The 21,733-nt window shown below is 35.8% G+C and overlaps 1 protein-coding gene across 1 annotated transcript in view; it reads right to left on the bottom strand.

The window, feature by feature from the left end:
- ERC2 (ELKS/RAB6-interacting/CAST family member 2) overlaps nt 1–21,733 on the bottom strand; it is a 428,110-nt gene that overhangs the window by 277,611 nt on the left and 128,766 nt on the right. Inside the window, exon 7 of the mRNA XM_074152871.1 lies at nt 330–497. Coding sequence (XP_074008972.1) covers nt 330–497 — 168 coding nt within the window. The remainder of the gene's footprint in view (nt 1–329; nt 498–21,733) is intronic.

Below are 21,733 nucleotides of genomic sequence, written 5' to 3'. Positions count from 1 at the left end.
TCCCTCATGTTTTCTTCTTCTCATAAGTTTAGTCAGTATTTTTAGGACTTTCATTTAACTCCAATAATTTTGTGGAAACTGCAGTACCTAATATTTTTGTGATACAGTATAAGAAATAATACTATAGAAATGATCTCACAGAAAAAAGTAAGGCATTTTATATTAGAGAACTACTTCTGTCTATTACAGACTTACTCCTTGCATTTTTTTAATGCATTAAAAGTTATACACTGTAAGAAATAAATAAGAAATATATAAGAAAGAAATAAACATTTTCTTTAAATGTACCTCAAAAGTTTTACAACATATCCTTTCATAAGTGATCTTACCTTTTTTTGAAGGACATTAATTTTTCTTTCTTTTACTTCCAACATGTCTTTCATATCTCGAATCTCTCCAGCCAGGGTTCCTTTCTCTTCTGTGAGGTCTTGAAGTTGTTTTGTTTTTTTATTCAGAAAAGTTTCTTTTTCTTCCAATCGTAACCGCAAAGCATCAACCTACAGTAAGTAAATCAAACTTATTTAGATTTTAGTAAAGAACATTAGCAATTTTTTTCTAATCCTCTTTTTTTCATCACTTAAGAAATGTTTTATTTCTTATCTATGTAGATTTTCCAACTTTATCTCAGACTAAGACATTCTTTTACTTGTTAAAAGGCAATAAAAAAAAATGAAAGCACTTTTAGCACCAAAGCATGAATAGAAAAAGTAGAATAGTCAAAACATGAAATAGCATTAAAACAGTCCTACCTTGACAGATGCATGAGGGATTAAAAAAATTATAATCATCTTGACTAATTAAATGTATAACTCACTGAAAATAGTGTTATATAACCTGTATTTAATCTGCCTGTTAAAGCTATGAAGTAGGCAATCAGATACTACAGTCACTACGCAGGTTTGGCCACAGATCAGTAATCTAGAAACAGAATCAGTTAACAAAGACACAGCAAATAGGGAAATGACAAGGTTCTTCACTTTTCTCCAGTGTATATCGTATAAGTCTCTTAACAAATGGGCCTTACTGTACTTTTCTGTAGTAAGCACAAAGCCCTGTCAACCAAAATAAGGGATATTCCAAGTATTTTCCTAAGCACAAATGTGTTAATAAAGAACCTCACCAAATTGCTCTGCATTACATAACTGCTTTTTTCCTTTAGAAACCCTGAAAAAAATTTTAAAAAGGAAAGAAAAAAAAAAATCAAAAGCATTCTAACAGCCCTGAAGGCGTGTGTAGCCTTGATTTTCTCATTTCTTGCTGTATAAATGCTCAAGCATGCAATTTTATTATGCTCTTAATGCAATTCAAACAGTTCTCAAATTATGGCCAGGCAAATACTTGCTGGTGGTCTGGAAAAAATCCATAGATCACTTGATACTGGTTACTATTTGTATACAGTTGTTTCTATAACCAGCTCTACTGCTAATTGCAATTAAAAGCTTGGGTACTTATAAAAGCATTTGGAAATAAGGAGGAAAAATAGCTGTCTCTCCTCCATTACAAGGCGGGGGAGCGGTGAGTAAGCAGCAGCCACCTTCAAGGACAGCAGCATTAATATTATCAAAAAGAGAAAAACATTTGGTGAAGAAAGGAACAAAGTGAAAGAAAAAGGAAAATCTAAATGATAGGGTACCTGTTCAAGGAAATTGAGAAGGAGGGAACTGGCTCTTTGGGGAGTATAATCAAGAAACAGGAAACCATGCACAATGTGAAGAGAGACACGGGCACAGCAGTAGGCACATACACACGGATCCAGGTGGAAACACACAAAAAAATGTCAAAACAGGGGAAGAAACAAAGAGCAAGATAGGGAAGTAACTACTTTCAAGCAGATATAACAATCCTACTTCACAGCTCCAAATTCCTAGTGCAGTTACAAATGAATCACTGAGCAGCTCACAGCCAGCACAGTATAGAATACTGGGTTGGGATATTTTTGGGTAAAAAACCCCAGATTTCATCATATAATAAGTTTTAAAAGACCAAAGGAGACACCATTTTTTTCTTTTTCTTTTTTTTTTTTTTTTTTTTATGTGAGCCTCATATTATTGGAGCCTATTTTGTAAATAAAATAATACAAGAAAATATAGTATACCCATGAAATTTTGTCAGCACTTTTAAAAGTGAGTGATCCTAAGAGATCAACAAAACCAACCCATTGTTAGTGTTCAGCATTATGGATTCAATTCTGCATTTCTTGTGCAGTCTCAAGCTCACAAATTCAAGCCTGGGTTACGGAAACCAAGGAGTTTATTCTAGTGAAATATTTCAGTTTTCCAGAGGCTGGTTAACGCATCGAAACTTAGAGTCCAGGAGAGGAGATACTAAAAGTACTGCTATAGACCTACATCTACATTTGCCCTTCCACTCCACCCAGAGAGAGAAAGATGCTCTGTAGCACAGAAAGCACACAGAAGTGACAGTGTGGGCATGAAGAACATTTTCAAGGTTTGCAAGCCATTAGAATGAGGTTATGCTTTCATGCAAAGTAGAGAACTAAGATAAAGAGAGTGCAATCATTCATTATTACAGTGGGAGGTTTCCTTGAACAGAAACCATTTTTCTGATACTGTTTTCTTCTGCAGCTCTGTAACCACGAGGTGTTCACATTAAGTGGACCCACACAGGCTTGTTTTGGCTTCAAGGGACAGCACTGAGAAGACAAAGTCTGGGCTGAAAATATAGGATGTGGCAATCTAGAATAATTCTCCACCTACAAGCGAGCTGCAGGAAGTTAGGCAAGAGAGAATTTTTAGATCCAGTAATCCAAATTTCAAACACGCAAATGTCAGAAAATAAAGAACAAGGGTTTAAAGTTTATATTATCTACAAATTCATGAAGTTTACTCATAATAAAAAGCTAGATGGAAGTAACTAAAAGGGTATAAATGTTAGTTTAGCATATTTAAGCTCTGCAGTTGGAATAGTCAGAAAGGTTCATACATATTAAGCACTTTTTTCCCTAGTTAATCAGAATATTAGTAAAGTACAAAACAATCAGCAAATCTAATTTATTTTTTTTTTATATTCTGAGTCTTGTAATGCTAAATTTATTCAAAGCAAAAGTCTTTACAATGCCATTTTAAAACTTGGTTTGGGACCAATTTAGATGATCTATTGGATCTCAAAATAAAATGTATGTTCTTCCTGCTCTTAAAATGGCTCATTGCTTTTCTATACACTGGAAAAAAAGGTTTTATATTCTACTGGATTTATTTTATTTTTAAGACTTTTTTTACAATATTACAGTAATAGGATCTTGCAGTTTGTAAGCAGTGTGCAGTATGAGATTCAAAGATGACATTTTAGAAAACAAGAAATAGCAGTAGCAGCAAACTTTCAGACCTCTTTTAATAAACATAAAAGACCTCATCTGAAACTCATTACCACATCTTCTTTATACTTAAGCACTTACTTGCTTCATGTCTGAAAGCAATCCCTTAAGTCAAATCACAAAAATCTCTGTTGGGCCTTTAAGCTGCAGCTGAGAAGCTCATCATAACACTGCAGCAGGAGCTCCAAAAGGGGTTCTCTTCAGCCAGGCACTGCAAGTCTCATTTTCCAACTGCCACTAGGCAGAACCTTAATGCCTGAAGCCAAAGGGAGTTGTAGGTGATCAGAGGCGCTGATAAACAAAGCACTGATACTGTTCCCTAGGGACTGGGATAGCCCAGCAGCTTACACATGCTGATATAGTTCTGCTCTGCTTGGCTGAACCAGGCAGTTTCTGAGTCAGTAGTCTTTTCTTCTCTACCTGTTCGGTCCCCATCCTAAGGGCTGAACAGACAATTCTCACTCTCCTTCACAAATTTCTTTCCACACACCCTGTCACTACGGCTCACTAGATTCAGCTCTGAAATGGGGATTTTAGGCATTAAAACTTGGGAGCACAAGGAGGGCTGAGAAGATGAGTAGATTGCACTGAAGTCCAAGTCTGTGAGTGACAACCTGTGCGGGAAAGGGGAGCAGAGCCCTGTCCACTCCAGTTTCTCAGACCCCAATCCTGCCTTCACACAGCTGCTACAGAGCACCACACGACGGAACCTTTCTGCATTTCCTTTCACCACTAGACAGCTCATAACACAATTAATACATTATTTCTATTCCCTAGACAAAGACACAAATACAACCTGGAGGTTCAAGAGAAGGCGGTTTTCTTTCAGATCAAAAAGAAACACGCTCAGAATTCTGCAACAGAGCCGCAAACTCCATCCTTCCTTTCACTGGTAGCATTCAGGCCAGCCACACAAAGACCTTCAAGTTAGCACAGAGGTTATGACCTTGACTGTGCCAGAGTACCAGCACTTAGTATTTCAGAGTTGTCTGGACTGACTCTAGATGCAGAAACAGACTGTTTTCTTGTTAATGCCATAAATAGATTACTCCTCAAGCCTTCAGGTAAATAGTTGACACCTAAGATCAATTCTTTCAGCTCCATGGTAACATTTTAACACTTATTAATGAACACTCCTGTGATTGAGGTGAATTGCATTTTTCCATAAGAAATTGCACATGGACTTAGTATCTGAATATATTTAGATGTAAGCAGTATAATTTCTGCCTAGAGCCCCACTTACCACCAGAGATTGTTCTTAATATGAGACTATCTTGGTTTTAATCTACGAAATTATTTCTAGCCTTGGTAGTTTCAAATAAAAGCTTAAAAGCATGACTGAAGTGCAGCTTCAATTGCACTGAGAAAAATGTTGAAAATTATTTGAAACAGCCAAAGAGCACTTTAATTCAAAAATCCACCTACTCAATGAAGCCCAGGTATTTTGATAGAATAGCTATATGATCCCCCAAACTAACATACACAGCAAGGAGCCATTCTGAAATCAGTGCTCTCTCTGAGTTTTCAGAGGCAGAACTCTGAGCCAGTTCAAGTCTGGGAGAGTGAATAGGCAACTTATACTGCATGTGGTCTTAGGTGTACCAATTTATTTTCTATGCACAGGAATGCAATGTGGAGGTTTACAAGAACATCACTTGTATCAGTCATTTTCTCCTTCCCTAATTCTTCTTTCTGCCTCCAGTAATCATGAACCAAGACTTTTACATTTCTCATAACGTGAAATAAAACTACCTCAGCATGAACTGCATGCGACCTTTTACTATATGGTATCTGTTTGGTACTAAGCATGTATGACATCATCTTCTAAGTCAAACATGAACCTCCAGGTGGTGTAAAACCAAAAAGCTGTTAAATCAGCTCCTGATCTTGTGGAAGACAAGAAGCAAAATACACTACTTCACTTATAGCCAGGTTGAATTTGCCAATATTAGAAATTATCTCTTCCCTGAAAATGGCAACGTGAAATCACATCTTCCAAAAATAATCAAACAATGAAGTATTCTAAATGGAACGTGCCAGTACACTGTGAGAAATGTCTGCCATTTTGTTACTCCTCCTGTTACGTCTATGGCATTTTAAATATAATCCAAAAGGAAATTAAATATGGGTCATTTTACAGAATCAGATATATATTTTTATATTCAAAAGGATAAGGATTTCTGGTGCACAAAACCCCTCTCTTTGGCTTTTCACTCAACAGTACGTAATTTTAAGAGTCCTTGACTTATTTTTCCCAAGCTTTGGCAGTACATTTACTAGTAAAACTTGGCAATCTGAAGAAGACCATCATTTTCCAGAAAAATAAAGCAAAACCAGATCTGATAGCTAACACATAAAGCAGTTCAAAGACCTCCACCCAAGTAAATTGCTTTTTAATTTTGTCTAACTTCTTTTTCCTCAGCAACTACTTATTTCAACTATGTAATACAATAAACTCTGTCACTTGCTCTGGAAATATAGAACACCCTGCAAAAACTTCAGAATTGGGTTATACTTTAGAAAGAAAAGTTCATGTAAGTGGCAAAAATTGCCAAATTCAAAGTTGAACTTTATTAATCTTCATGTCATCACCCGCCACTCATGACCAGCTCCAGTAGTGACGTCTATTTCTTGAAGTTCCTTACTGTTAACTGTTTAACTTATATGCCATATTATATATATTATTTATGAAAGTGGTTTTAGTGTTATGGAGCTCCACGAGAAAGTAAAACATGAAGAAGGACTACTGTGTTTCACTGTTAAGAATTATTTATTTTACCAGCATAAATAAATACATTTAAAGCAAAGCTTTGGCTGCTTTTATTTTTTTTTAACTAATTCTGAATTTACCAGTCAAGCACCAAGTGTCCTGCAGTACCTGGGGTAATAGAGAAGGCAAAATGTAACCCATTGTCAATTTCTCTCCTAATCCCACCTCTGTTCCAGCACAAACTGCAGTGAGTATTTGCCACTGCATCCAGGAACCAGCCTTTTGCCCTTTAGTACTATTATTCCCTCCCTTCCTGAGGACCACTACAGGCTCCACAGGGCTGGTGACACTTTTCTGTGCTACTGTTTGCTTTCTTAGCGTATTATGCAGCCATCTTTTGAGAACCACTTCAGTTAATCAAAAATCAAACTTCTATTAAAGATTTTAGTGCCTGTATTTATACATCTGCATCTATCTGGAGAAATGTAATATACTAAATTTTGATTTACAAAAACCAAGTTTAAACCATGAAAAAAAGAGCTGTCACTTCAATTTTCTATACAGAAGTACTGAGCTGTGAGGCCTCACATGGGCCTTTTTGCAAATATAAGAACTGAGTACAAGCATAGAAAGGGTATCATGCATCTTTAAAATGTCCCAACTCTCTGCTTCAGAGATAGTAAAAAACCAATATTCTAAAATACAACAATAAAATAATAACTATCCCCTTGTCATATTTGTCCCTCATTTTTCAGTCTGATGTGATAAACACGATTTTTTTCAAAGCAATGGCTGTACCTGGAAATCCATGGTATAATACATTCATTTCCTTCAAAAACATGTGACCCATGTAAAAGTCAAGGTAGAAAAAGCAGAACGTGGCACATTTTGAAGTTGCAGACACTTGAGTTTTGTACAATTAGTGTGCTTTACATTATTGTTCCAAATTGAAACTTTAGTGAGCTAGCTAGCTTTTTCCCTTCTTAGAGGAAAACTCCACTTTCAAGCACTATTTCAACAACATTCCCACCCCTATTACTCTGGGTATTATGGTTGCTCTAGTTTACATTTTAATTCAGCAAATTATGTTATTATAGAGCTGATAGTTAACATGCTTTATACTCCTTAAAGGGTAACTTTTAAAGGATAGTGTCTTCTTCCTACTACTAAAGTATTTAAGAACTGACAAAGGCAGAGGGGTTTAAAGCAACTGAGTACGTTGTAGTCGAGGCGAACAGACAGAGAGCAACATTGGAAGATGGTTTATAAACACAGGACATTGTTGCCTGTTCCCATCAGGAAAACAAACTTATACCATCTCATACTATTTCCCTCACAGAATCACTGTCACAAGCTCTTTCAATCCTTCCATACGAGGTTGGGAGAACCACCTGACACTGGAATGCATCAAACACACTTGCTCTCCTTTACTTATTCCTTGAAAGACGGCACCTGCATGTTTCATAAAGCTCCCAGCCTCCCCCCCCAACAGTTTATCCAGCCATCATCTCTACTAATCAATCTTGATTTGTCTTTCATTCTTTTTTTCCACCAGTCCAGATTATGCTGCTCTTTAAAAGAGAAAATTGGTAATACTGACTGGTCAAAGTACACTAGAAAAGGTTTTAACTGAAGCAGAGATTGTAGCCAAGATATAAATGGATCCCTCAGGCAGTTTGAAACTCATCCTTGTGTAGCGTTACATGCCACAAGGAATTCTGATGGTGTGTATCTTATCAATGCAGCCAACTTCCACAGAGCAGTCTATATCTTTGCCTACTCCTACCACTAGAATTAGGTAGTTCAAAGCAACTAGACCAAAGTTCAGAATTTAATATTCAGATCAGTTCCAGCAAATTTTGGAAAACCCATGGGAATTGTAACTCATGTGCTAATACTTAAAGATTTTGTTAATAAAACTTCCAACACTAACCTTACCTCATTGAACTTACCTCACTGATTTTTATGCTCACTATAAAACTATAGCTGTCATAATATTTTTGAATTACTGCAAAAGGAAGTCAGTCATTCCAGAGTCAATGTTATTTAGCAACATAATGATAGTTATAAATTCAAAATACTTAAAACCAATTTACAAAACTATCAATCTTGGAAGTTTTTAACTTTTGAAATTTCTGTCTCCAATAGCATTCAAATTTTGTTATACTGTAACTAGAAAGTGAATCAAAAGGGCACAATGTTCTTTTTTAAAGTCATGCCAATGCATTTAACTGCTTCATGAAAAATATGTGTAGAGTTCCATAATAGTATAAGAATCATCAGTAAATATCTGTAGCTTGATACATGATAAAAACAGAATTTTTACATGAACTTTCTTTCTCAGTTTAATTTTTTTTTAAAGTAGGAGTCAGCTGACATAGCAGCAAAGGTGTGACTTTCAAAAAGCACATTTAGGTTTGTAATCTATTCAGAACATCCAAACAAAGGAGGTGCCTGTAGCTAAACCTCTCTCCAACAGAGCTAGAGAGCCTGTGTGATGCTTGCCGGGGGAGCTGTATCCTTGACCTCTCACTCAATTTCACATGTTTTGAGTGAGACACATCTCTCGGAGGACAACCTTATGATCCACCCTGTTCTGAGACTGGAACACCTGTTTATGTCACCCAGTTGTTTATCAGACATTCCTACATCAGTAGGTCCAGCTGGAATCAGCTTGGCTACAAGAGCTTATCTTCCAGGACCTATGGCCAGCTCATAAATAGAGTGACATAAAACAGCTTGGGCAATATTTTTCTTTTATTCATAAGAACACAGCGAACAGAGAAGAAGGTTAAAACAATAAACTAAACATATATTGTTTACTTTAAATATAACACAGCATTTTCTTCAAGAAATATGCCATTTTCCTTTTCTATCTCTCCTGCCCACATTCTTCCAGAGATCAAGTTATAGCCTTTGCTCTGCAAACTGCTGCATTTTTCTCGAGTGTGAATAAGCTTCTAACAACTTGTAATCTCTATGATTAAAAATTCACCTTTCAAATTCTGAATATATTCAAAATATAAAAGCTGAGAGTGAAGTCCTCTATTCCAACCAGCCAGGCTCCATAACCTCCTACACAAAAGTAAACATCAGCTGGTTTGATATCAACCTTGAGTACCAGCAAGTGTTGGAGCTCTGCTTAGCTCCATCACTTGGTCCTCAATCCAAACCTTTGGTTCTCTAGGCCTTCTACAACTCAGAACTTTCTCACTAGCTCTGTCTTCTGAGGCATGAAGAAAAGGCAACCCTCTTGCTTACTCCCCTTGCATACATGAGGCAAGATGATATTTGCCTAGTGCAGTCTTTCACTACACTAGATGGACAAAGAGATGATGTGGAATATTTGGCATTCCAATAGCCATGTTCTGAAGAGAAAAGTCGTCACATAAGTTAGGAGGCTGTTTTTGAGATTTGCCCATAAAGGAAGTTCTTCTCAAGGGAAAAACCTCAATAAAGGTTAAGTTTGCCAACATCCAGCATATTCTTAGTATTTATACACTTCAACTAGAGCTGGTAGTAGACCAACAGACCTTCCTATAATAAGGTTTTAAAAAGATAAAAGGATAAAAAAGGTACTTCTATAAAAAGAGAAAAAGGCACTTTGCCAGAAGATTCTGTGCTTAAACATGCACTAATTCAGGAGGTCTCTGTCCTCTGTGCAATTACAGACATCAGCCACCCCTTCAGAAAGGCCCGGTCAGTATACTATGCTTTTAGGGTTTTCTTCCTAGCTTTATAGTCAGTATTTGTTACCCATGCAGATTTGGGGTATGTATCTTCTTGTGGTACAGAGCTGTATCAGAACACCCTGTCCACGACCTGTTTTTAAAATTAAATTCCCTTTTACAGCATGCAGCTAAGTTTGGGTGACATTTAGAAATAATTCAGTTGGTAGCATTACACAAATTAATGATCATACATGACATAAAGCATCTATGTAGAGAAACCCTACCTAAAGTCTGTGAAACAAACCCTGGCTGGCTCAATTCTATTATAAGTATTAAATCCGAAAATATATATGTTCTAGCAGACAAGTTGACATTCAAAAATGAAATTACAAGTGACATCCTATTTTAAATTCTTTGTTCTACCAGGCCAAGGAAACAAATTTCATGGAATTCAGAAGTCAGGTCTGCTAAAACAAGAAACGAGAAAACTAAGAAACTAGATTATTAAATTACATCTTACTAGGTAAAAGTTATGTAAGAATAGATTAACCTTGGGTGAGATCTTTATTTCCATACTCAGAGTTGAACCATAGTTTCTAAAATGTTTGATGCAAGTAATAGTTTGTGAGTAATATTAATAGCAATTAATTTTGTTTTTTAACATGGAGTGAAATTGCCATAAATGGATACTAAAAGGACTACTCTGGCATGTAGTAAGGTACATTCTTGGTAAAAGTTTATCTCTCTATCTACTAAACATTAATAAGATTTAAAAAATTATAGAGATCTCCCAGCAAGAACATTCTAAGCTATTCAGGATATAATAAATAGCAATAAATAGTTCTTTAAGTAGCAAAGTTTGCATGCTGTTCTGGGAGGCAGTTTTAATGGGAAGTCTGTTTCAAGCAAAGGCAATCTGCACTCCATCTACAGCAAGGTCTTTTGCTTCCTGGAAGTGGTAGGTTGATTTAGGCAACAACTTAGCATGTGTTTCTCAGATCAAGAGTATTGATCCCAGTGTTTGTAAGGACAATTTTTTTAATGAGGTTTATTTCTGAACTAAGGGAAAAATCACTGATTAATTCTGACTGATAAGACTCAAAAAGAAATGCTTCGGAAGCAAGTTCATAGTGATGTCAGTGCTATAAATTATCTAAATAGACATTTCAAACTCAGCTGATGATTCTTTTTAGGCATGTGTTATAACCTTAGTTTTCCAGTTATGGCACCTTGAAGATTAAAACATCATTCCAGAGGAATGAAAATGCTTATATACATGCAACTCACATAAAATCTACTCCTTTAACTGGAGGAGGAGCAAGAGTTGAGATTCAGCTTTGGGAGTAAGTAAAGCTTGGTATTTGAATTCAGAAGAAAATTTATGTTCAAGATCACAAAGCAAAAAATTTCAAACATTAGCAATGAAAACTCTTCTTGATAGTAGGCGAAAGAGATAAAAAAGCTAATAACATAAATACATATGTATAGCTACAGCTGGCAAGATTTTAAGGACTCTTGAATTACAAAATTAAAAACTGTTGACATTGCCTCAATGTGATATCTGCACAAATTGCTGCTTCTCACGTGAATGGTGTTGACTAGTCTACACCAAAGGTAATCCCAAAAAAGAACAGGATATAACTTAATAGCTCACTTAAGGAAAAAAATGCTGTATGGTGAGAATAACAAAAGGAATAACAAAAGAACTGACATTCTTGTATGACCTGACATTGCAAGACGAAACAGCTAGAACTGTAATAGCAAACTATTGCTCAAAATTAAGGACTCTGTTACAAAACTCAAATATTTACATAGCTGACCTGATTAATCACAATTACCTGATTTTTGCAAATAGTCAACTTGAAAAAAAATCAGAAAAGTGACCCTAATATAAATTAGCTGTAGCAGTGCCTCTGGATGGATCATCAAGTGACACAGGAACTCGCCAGCTGGTCTACTCATCTAAGAGTACAGATAAATACAGTTCTCTGTATTTATCTGTATTTATAATACATCAGTGTTTTACCAAGAAACAAGTTAAATGTGTACCTGCTAATACCAACAGCATCTTAGACATTGCAAATATATTTACTTTTTATGCTGGAAACACACTCCCAAACTATTTACAATCATAGAATCATTTAGGTTGGAAAGGACCTTTAAGATCATTGAGTCCAACCATTAACCAAACACTGAGTCCACCGCTAAAAGATGTCCCTCAGCACCACGTCTATTCGTCTTTTAAATACTTCCAGGGATGGTGACTCCACCATTTCCCTTGGCAGTGTCTTCCAATGCTTGACAATCCTTTCAGTGTAGAAATTTTTCCTAATATCCAATCTAAACCTCCCCTGGTGCAACTTGAGGCCATTTACTCTTGTCCTATTGTTTGTCACTTGGAAGAAGAGACCGACACCCACGTCAGCCTCCTTTCAGGCAGTTGTAGAGAGCAATAAGGTCTCCCCTCAGCCTCCTTTTCTCCAGACTAAACAACCCCAGTTCTCTCAGCTGCTTCTCCACAAGACTTGTGCTCTATACCCTTAACCAGCTTTGTTGCCCCTCTTTGGATTCATTCTAGCACCTCACTGTCTTTCTTGTAGTGAGGGGCCCAAAACTGAACACAGGATTCAAGGTGTGGCCTCACCCGTGCCGAGTACTGGGGGACAATCACTTTCCAGAGATTGTACAGTCTTGTCATAAGAATTCCAGACAAGAAAAAACTACTTAGACCATGAGAGTACGTCAAGAACAAACTAAAAGGGCAGTTTCAGATCCCAAAGTGGGAATTCCATTTTTATGTCATCTTTGCAGTAACATTCTTTAGGCATTTTAGCTAGAACCGGAGAAGGCATTTTTTTCTAAAAAAACTTCAAGCATCACAGAAATGGTAGATCTTCACCTCATATTTTAAGTACTTGAAAAGTCTAAGATAATTAAATAGACAACAATACTGCACAGAAATGCATGAGATTGGAACTAGTGACATAAAAGCAACAATTCTATTTTTCGTCTAAATACAGTGCTTATAATAGAGGTTACATGGTAAATTAAAAATAAAAAGTTATGCAAGAATGAAATCAGACAGAAGTTTCAGTTGCAAGTTTCCTAACATGCTAACAGAGACTAGCTTGCCAAATGCTTTTACAGAATCCAGTCTGCCAGATCATCTAGCAGCAAGTCAGAGACATGTCAAGATCTGATCTTGCATTTATTTATTATTCAGCTGGAAGCTATAAGCTTACTATTTTACCACAATTATACTCCATCTGGGAGACACTCAGTTTCTCAAGACAGAATATCATTTGCCTAAGAAAGATAAAGCAAAACTGATATGTGCTGCTTTCGTAACAGTCTTGACACTAAACAAGCTAAGTTAGATATGAAATCAAACTATCACAGAAGTTCTCTTACATTGCCAAATACATATGGGATACTCTCAGAAAAAGAATCAGGAGTGAAAAAACTCTCAAAACCTACTTTCAGAGAAAGAGCCCTGCAACCTACAAGAACCAACAGCAACAGCCAAAACACAGGGACTGAATAAACAAAGGAGTCCTCAACTGAGCATCCATTCAATGAGAATATAAGCCAACTCTCATTCTTCACAGCGCAAGAAGTCTAGAACCCACAGATCTCTTAAATGTAATTTCCAGGATGCCATCATATTCTTTCCTTCTCCAAAATGTGCAAGGCATTACTAGATATCATGTACATATTATTACACTTCAAAAAGAGAAACTTCATGAACTACGTATCCATGCTTGATCCTGCTCTGCAATAGAACCTGCATGGAAAAATCATTAAACCACAATCACCTACACTGGAATAGCTTAAAAGAAATCTTTCCTTCTTTTCCCTTTCCCACCTCTCTTCAAGGAATCTCCAGTCTGTAAAGCTCATACTCAGAAAAAAAAATGTAGCTAGTATAGACATAATACAACCAGAGTGTCACAGAGCAACAAATCCCAGACTTGTAAAACAGGTCCCTCTAAATCCTGCAGAGGCATCCCAGATTTTTAAATATACTTGATTCAATGTACTATTTGCTATAAGGAAAAATATGTTGATGAAACATAACTGTTATATATCATAATGAGGACACATAAACAATCAATGGGGTGGCAGAGGAACTATTTAGTTACAAGAAAATAATTTTGCATAAGGCAAACAATTTGTTCCTGATGTCTCATTTCTCTAGGAGTCCTGCAAAACATCTTCAAATGAAATGCCTAGGAATAAAATTCATAACTCTGTTGGATATTAAAATGGCTGTTAAAAACAGTTCACAGCACAAAGCTACCAAATAACATTTACAAACTTCTCAGCTAGTTCTGTGTGATTAAAATGGTGGTCCCTAAAAGAACCCAAAGCCAGTTATGAATTTGGCAATCACCTCTGTAGAATATCCAACATACAAAATGAGTCTATATGACTATACCTAGCAGACAAAAAAGAAACCCCAAAACCCCACACATTTTCCAGAATAGCCTAGTTCTGTCACAGCAATCATCAAAAGTCTACACAACTGAGTTTAACTGCATAATCCTTGGTTTGGGAGAACTTTCATCCACAAAACGGATTAAAGCCTTCCCTAAAATAAGACTCAGCAAATGAAAACTACTAGAATTATAAAAGGACCAAAAAATAGCCACTGAAAAAATTAAAAGGTTCTTCATTTTACTTTACTCAAAAGTTCAGCTGAGCCAAAAAAATGCACAAATGAACATTTCAAATAATTCTTTTATCAGGGCCTTTCAAAAGGAAACTTCTTCTTGGTTTGCTCTAAAAAGTGAATTTGTGAAAAGTTTGAACAAAGATTTTATGACCGTTATTGGTAATGTAAAGATATTCCATTTTTAAAGGGGGAAGGAGAAAGAAACATTCTACAGATTTTTTCCACACAACAAACCCAAATTGTTGGAACACCAGACTGTGACATGTAAATAATACTAAATGATCAAATAAGATACAAGATATATGATACAAGATTCTGAGCACAAACTGACAAGTCTGTCTTGTAAAAAATAAAATAATTTTTTTAAAGTATTTTACAGTCTGATCAGATTACCACAAGTAAACAATCTGAAGTTGTTTAAAACCTCATTCATCCCTGAGTTGGAAATTACTATTCTTTAGCAAATATATCATAACTGAAAGAAAGAGGAATGTCACCAGTTCACGGCAGTGATAAACAAAATGAGTTGGCTGAAATGACCCCTGTAAATGAAACTACAATCCAATGATATGTTTGAGCCAACTCTTTTTAGCATAAGAAAGCTTTTCCATTTTCCTCATCACCTCTCTAACCTTCCTCTGCACCTCTCCTATCATGAATTAATCTTTCTCAAACCTGGGTGACCAGAGCCATAAATTGCATTTCAGATGCAATTTCACAGAGTACATTAAAATATTCCCCCCTGCAACACAAAACTCTCTCCCGATACATTCTAGGATCAGATTTTCCACAGCCACATTTTTATTGGAGATGAAGAGCAATCTTCATTATTACTACCTTTACCTCAATCTTTACATTATAGAAGTTATAGTTTTAGTCCTCAGGGGAATAACACTGCATTTCATACTACCACATCTCATCCATTTTCTCACTCCAGAACTCAAGATCATCCAAATCTCCTCAGCATCGCCAGTGGCTCCAATCTGTGAATCTCGTGAAATCTTATGATTGTGCTACCAAAGTTTGGCAAGATATGCAATGAAAATATAAAATAAGCCTCATCGCAATATCAGGTCTTGAGATGCTTCAACAATAATTTCCTCCAATCTGGTCTTCCTTCTTCCATACTATCTACAATGTTTCTCTATTAGCCAACATTTCACTAATTCTACCTTTCTTGTATGGACCTCAAACTTCTGCCACTTAAATCACTGCCAACATGACACAGCATGAAAAGCCTTACTAAGATTCAACTAGATTAGACATCATGTATTTTTTTGGTCTACAAAATTAACACCCTTATCAAATAAAGATACTGCCTTAGTCTAATTTAACAGATTTCTTAACCAAAATGGATGCACAGTGGCTCTCTAAAAATGGCTAAATGAAAAGGGTTTTCATATATCAGAGAAATAATCTTTTATAACAAATTCAAAGGGAGATACTCAGAGTAATGTATGTTTTAACTTAAGATACAAATGAATTTTTACTATTTATTTCAAGCTTGCTATCCAATCTGGGCATGGAAGTGGTAAAATTCTATTCTAAATCCTATGTTAGCAATGAAGTTGCAATTCTTGAGTAACTATTTTGTTCCATACAAAATATCACCAGAATTCCTGGTTTTTTTAATAAAATACGTTCAAAAGACTTTTGTTGAAAGTTTCTGTACTTGGAAGTATGCCTTTGAAATATCTCTAGGATTCATCCTTCTAGGATTTTAACCCTTTCAACTGAAGTTATCCTTAAATATGAATACATAAATGACTGTGGAAAGCATTTTGATAATATGCCATAGAAAACACATAAGAAACATTCATTTTTTTAAAATGTTTACTGTTTAATCATTCTTAATATTTTTCTTAGTGTATATAGTATATTTAGTGTATATTCTTTTTAGTCTATTCAGTGCATATATATAGATATAGACATATTCATGTATAAACAAATATTACTCCTAAAAAATCAGAGTATGAATAATTTAACGCAGAAGTGGAAGCTATGTGAAAGCAGATTTACTAGTCATGGAAATGAAACCTGAGTACGAAAATTCATTCCCCAATCTCTGACAGTTGACATTAACATGGAGCCTTATAAATCTGCTCTTTAAGAAAATTCTAAAAATAAATAAATAAATAAAGTAAGTAAGTATCATTCCTCATCTGTTTTTCTTTTCCTGGAAAGCATTCTGAAAGTAATCTTTTTTCCAGACATAGATTATTCTGCACATGGGTGAAATTCTGCTCCTTTTTCCAATCTCCTCAAAAGATTGGGAAAATAAAGATACATTTCAAGAAACAGGACAATGCCAGCACACAAAAGGAACCTTAATGTAAACTTTAGCATAGATTAACTACATAGGATCCTGCACTATGCAAATTTTATTATATTTATCAGTACATAAAAGTAGTACAACATCATCTCCAGGAGAAGGGGAAAAAACAAAACCAATCCTTGAAACTCCCCACCTCTCCGACCCAGCAAGTTAAAAAGGATATGTTAAAGAACTGCTAGTATTTCTCTCTGTAGCTGTCAAGCTGTCTTAAACAATACCTAGTGCCTTTCCCAATATAATCCCACAGAGTGACATGCATTTCAGACAGTTCAACTAAACGGCAAAACGCATAAGCACTTTGGAGCTTAAAATGATGCTTCAGAGAACTTAATTTCCAAGTACTTCTTTAGTGAAGACATATGTTTTTAAAAAGTGAAAAGCTAGTAGTTAGAGAATAAAATCAACAATTTAATTAATTTATTAAATAAAGATCTACCTTAAAATTGCGTTACAAAAGTATATCTTTGGATACATAGGTGTAATAGCCTCTTTGATTTCCATCTCACTTTTAGCAAACAAAAAAAAGGGGGGGGGGGGGGGGGGGCTAGTCCTATCGTTCCTGAAAATAGAATATAGAATAGACATTCCATATAGATTTCCCATATAGAATGGCAAAGTCAGCCTTTGTTCTTCCTTCATATACTATACGCTCATTAATACCTCTGCAGTTCGCCTGTAAACTTGTGCAGATGCAATTAAGTGCCTCTGTAACTGAAACTTTCTAAACCCTTCTATTATTTATGCACGAAGAAATATAACCCTCTACCCTCATTAATCTCTCTACTGGATTGCAAGACCTAATAGAGGAGTAAAGAAAATTAAAACTTTATTTGCTGAATGATGTATATAGATGTGATTTTTAATGTTAACAAAGAACAAACCTGAGGAGCAACCTGAGTATATTTCCCATACTTGCTTGTGATTTCTTTATATATACTGTACAAACTTTTATATTTTATATATATGTTTATATAAATATTTAACTTTTTAACTTTAATAGACATTCAGCCACTGAAATTGTACCATTGTAGGCCCTTAACTGGCTGCATTTCCGTTTTGAACATCTCAATTCCAAGAATCTGTCTAAAGACTTAAACCAGCATCATTATCCTAAGAATGTGTAAGAGTAAATGAATTTAAAGAATAATAAAAGCTTTTGACCTCAATGTAGGCATCCTGTATCAAAAACACTCAAAAGTGTACAACAGATTGACTTTGGGTAATCTCATCCTCTAATATAATTGATTGCTTGCCATAACAATAAGGGCTTTTCTTCAGCACAATTGATGGTTATAAGTAATGACATTAAATGATGCAAGTTTTATATACATGAATTAGAAAACATGTGAATTAGATAACATTAAGCATCCAAGGTATACAAAGAAGCACTTAATTAGCCTCAAGGTCACATGCTATATAAATCATTAAGCCACTGAAAACTAGAAACCTTTGAAACAAAGACAGGATCCTGAGTTTGCAAGCAGTACTGTCCTACAAAACGGAAGTTCAGATGGCAAACGGACATCTGATATCAAAACTCAATATGCAAAACACAGCTTTTAAATTACAGTAGCAGCCTTCCCCTGGTCGTTTTCAACACTGGCTTGCAATCCTCAACACTGGTCCAAAATTTTCACCTCTTATTTAGAAAGAAATTTATTTTTACATGACTTCAAGATTTTTTTTTCAACCATGTCACTTGTTGAGAGAGCGAGACAATTGTACATCATACAAAAAGTTCTAGTCTTTCTCTTTTAGCTCTTAACAGCAGATGCCTGATTATGCCACTATAACAAATATCCTTGAACTGTTTAACTTACTAACACAGTTAAAAGGAAAAATACCAAAATCCTAAATATGTAATTCATAAAGCAGCATATTTTCCTTAATTAATTTTCTCAAAGTTTACAATATCTGTACTAATTCTCTGTAACTAGATATGTTCTGGATCCATTCACAGAGAATCTGTGTAGAATAAACATTTGAAACATCTTAAAGACTAACTAAAACCATCTTTCTACTACACTGCAAGGCAAATGATTTTTGGATGTTTTGCATTTTTATGCTAAATAGTGCAGCTGCAATTGATAAAAAGCAATCAAGCTAATTTAAGTCAATCATGTCCAGGAGGTTCTCATCACTTGTATAAAAATGCTCTCGCACTCACTTTAAGGCTTTACCGCAGCAAGTAGCTTCTCCCCCTTCCCTTCCCCGCCCCCCCCCCCCCCCCCCGCCCCCCAATTTTGGTACCTTAAAGTTCTATCTGCATCTTACGCAACAAAAAAAAAGGAAATATAATTCTCATAGAATAAAAGTCTTTATAGTTTACACTGTAAATCAAACTTGCATGTGTTATTTGAATAAAAACTTAGGTTGATAGTACCACTTGAGCCCAAGTAGGATTTATCACAATACAGCAAGATTGTTACCTGTAGTCTATGTCGAGGCATCTGGTCAAAGGCAAAGTAAACCTCTAGCACTCCAAATGCACAACTGTTACCCTCTAATGCATAATCTGGATTACATTACTGAGATCATAACATATGTTTTGAATTTATGATTTTGATTTATCAATATGGCACATCACAGCTGCCATCCTGAGATCCCTCTCAGTTGCTGCATTTGACTGCAAGTTTAAAATTTTGCATTAACAATTGCCACTACATTTCAGATCTATAAAACTATTATAGCCATGCAAATACTCTTTCCTAGATGGGGAAAATCCAACATAATGGATCTGAATTCTGTTATGATTCTTATCCATGTGGCCAACCGCCGTGTGCATGTGACTGCTGACACTTTTCAGCCAGCTCAAAAATAATGAAATAAATAAAGAGAGGCCCTGGACTTCAAAGTATGCCATTGCCTTTAGTCCTGATCCCTATGAGATGGTTATGGGCTTCAGTACAGTAACTGGAGATGGAAGCAGAGAACCACATAACCATGCCCTGGATCTCTGTCTCCTTCATGAAAAGATGAAGCCAGGTTACAGCAGGTGACTATCAGATTGACTGACATTGCTGTCGTGGCTTCTTTTCATGTTCTCTTTGAGCAGCTGCTCATCAAAGCCATTTGCTCACCATTCCCACAGTAGCAAATAGGGAAAATACAAAAACATACAGAAAACCCACCTACCAGTAATCCGGCAACTAACCAAGGCAAAGTTTGAAAAACAAAATACGATATAATCACAGAAACAGTTTTCAGTCTATAGCTGACACGAAGTTTTTTGTTGGATAGGAAAGGTTCTCTTTTTATTGATGGACTACTGTGTATTCTTTTAAATACACTGAACTGTTAGATAACACATAAAACAGTAATATAAGCATTTCATCAAATTGTTTCTTAGAACTGCAAGTGGATAATAATTCTTGGACTTATGCATGACTAATAATAATTATTGGAATTAATAACATATTGCAACTCTGACCTCATGTTCTAGAAATGCTTCTTTTGGTTTATCGTGGTTTGGGCCCTCAAACCAGGACACAGTTATGCATCAGAACACAAAATTATTCACAATAGGTAAATCAGCACAAAACAAAGCCAACTAACAGCAGGTACAGGCAGCACCTATTCTGGGGTATGGGGCCTGTCTCTAAAACTTGTGAGGTTTACTCAGAGCTCTGTGCCTAGTTTGGACTTGCCCAGTACAAGACAGATCAGTACAAGACAGTACAAGCCATGAATCCAACTGAGGCCCCACCTGGGTGGTCATGGAACTAGGGCACAAAACGTATCAGGAGAGGCTAAGCCCCAGATTTGTGCATCCTGAAGAAAAAGCCACAGGGAGATCTTACTGCCGTCTTCAATTACTTAGTGGGAGGATGTGAGAAGATAGAGCCAAACTCTTCTCAAGGGTGCACTAGGAAGGGATGAGACAAAACTGGAACATGGAAATTCCACTTTGACATAGATAAAACACATTTTTAATCACAAGCTTGGTCAACTACTGGAACAGGTGTCTAGAGAGGTTATGGAATATCCGTTCCTGAGGTATCCAAAACTTGACTGGACAAAAGACATGCTCACACTAAGCCTAGCACCACAACATACCACAGTAGGAAGTACCCACTGGAAGAGGAAGCACTTGTAGATCAACCCTCCCTGAGGACTTCCCCAAATTCACAGAGATGGGCGTGCAGCAACGGGTCTGCATGGGCTGAGTATGAAATGCACTGCATAAGAGAAAGTAAGAAGGTCCCAAAATCCCAGCTGTCCTGTGATTTTGGTTCATGAGTTAAGTGGTGAGAATTTATTATGTAACTGTTCTTTAACCATCCTTTCCATAAATGAATGAATCTTCATCTTCAATGAGGTTGAAGATGATCTGTCAAGATTCCCACTTGACTAAAAACCATTAGAACCACTACAGACATGAAGTATTTTAAAAGAGAGTAAAACCAACAAGAAAAATTACTATATTCCCAGTTAATAACCTCAGAAATTCTAGAGAATAAAAAAACCCTACCAATGAGAGCGTATGTTTAGAGTGTGCTGAGAACGCGCTTAAAGCATCACGTTTTGAGAAATAGGCAGGCAGTCTGAAAGCTGGTGAAATTCAGAAATCATACACCTATACACAGGGAAAATGGGGCTAATCTTGTCCTTTATCATGGCATCCTGCTGCTATATTCAAAGTCATATTTAGCCATTACTATTCATGTGCTTTGTTAGCTAGCTATAAATACTTTCCTTTTTGTTAATACATTTCATTTTAACCCAATTTCTAATATTTTCAGAAAAGAATTAATAGAATAATAGAATGATAAAATAATTATAATCTGCTTTTTAATAAGTGCAAAATATACTATGCCACTGTGAAAACAAATAAAGGTGAGTCTCTTGCCTTCACATCTTTATTATAATAAGGCAAAGTGTATTTTAAAGATGAGTTAGCTTGCAATTACTCTAGCTAAAACGAAAGAGAAGCTGAAAACAAGTATTACATTGGCATAAATTAAAATATACACTTTCACGAGATTTTAGGACTAGGTGGTATATTTAG

Source organism: Numenius arquata, chromosome 8, assembly GCF_964106895.1.
Source record: "Numenius arquata chromosome 8, bNumArq3.hap1.1, whole genome shotgun sequence".
NCBI classification, from domain to species: domain Eukaryota; kingdom Metazoa; phylum Chordata; class Aves; order Charadriiformes; family Scolopacidae; genus Numenius; species Numenius arquata.
This window is presented reverse-complemented; position numbering and strand designations above follow the sequence as displayed.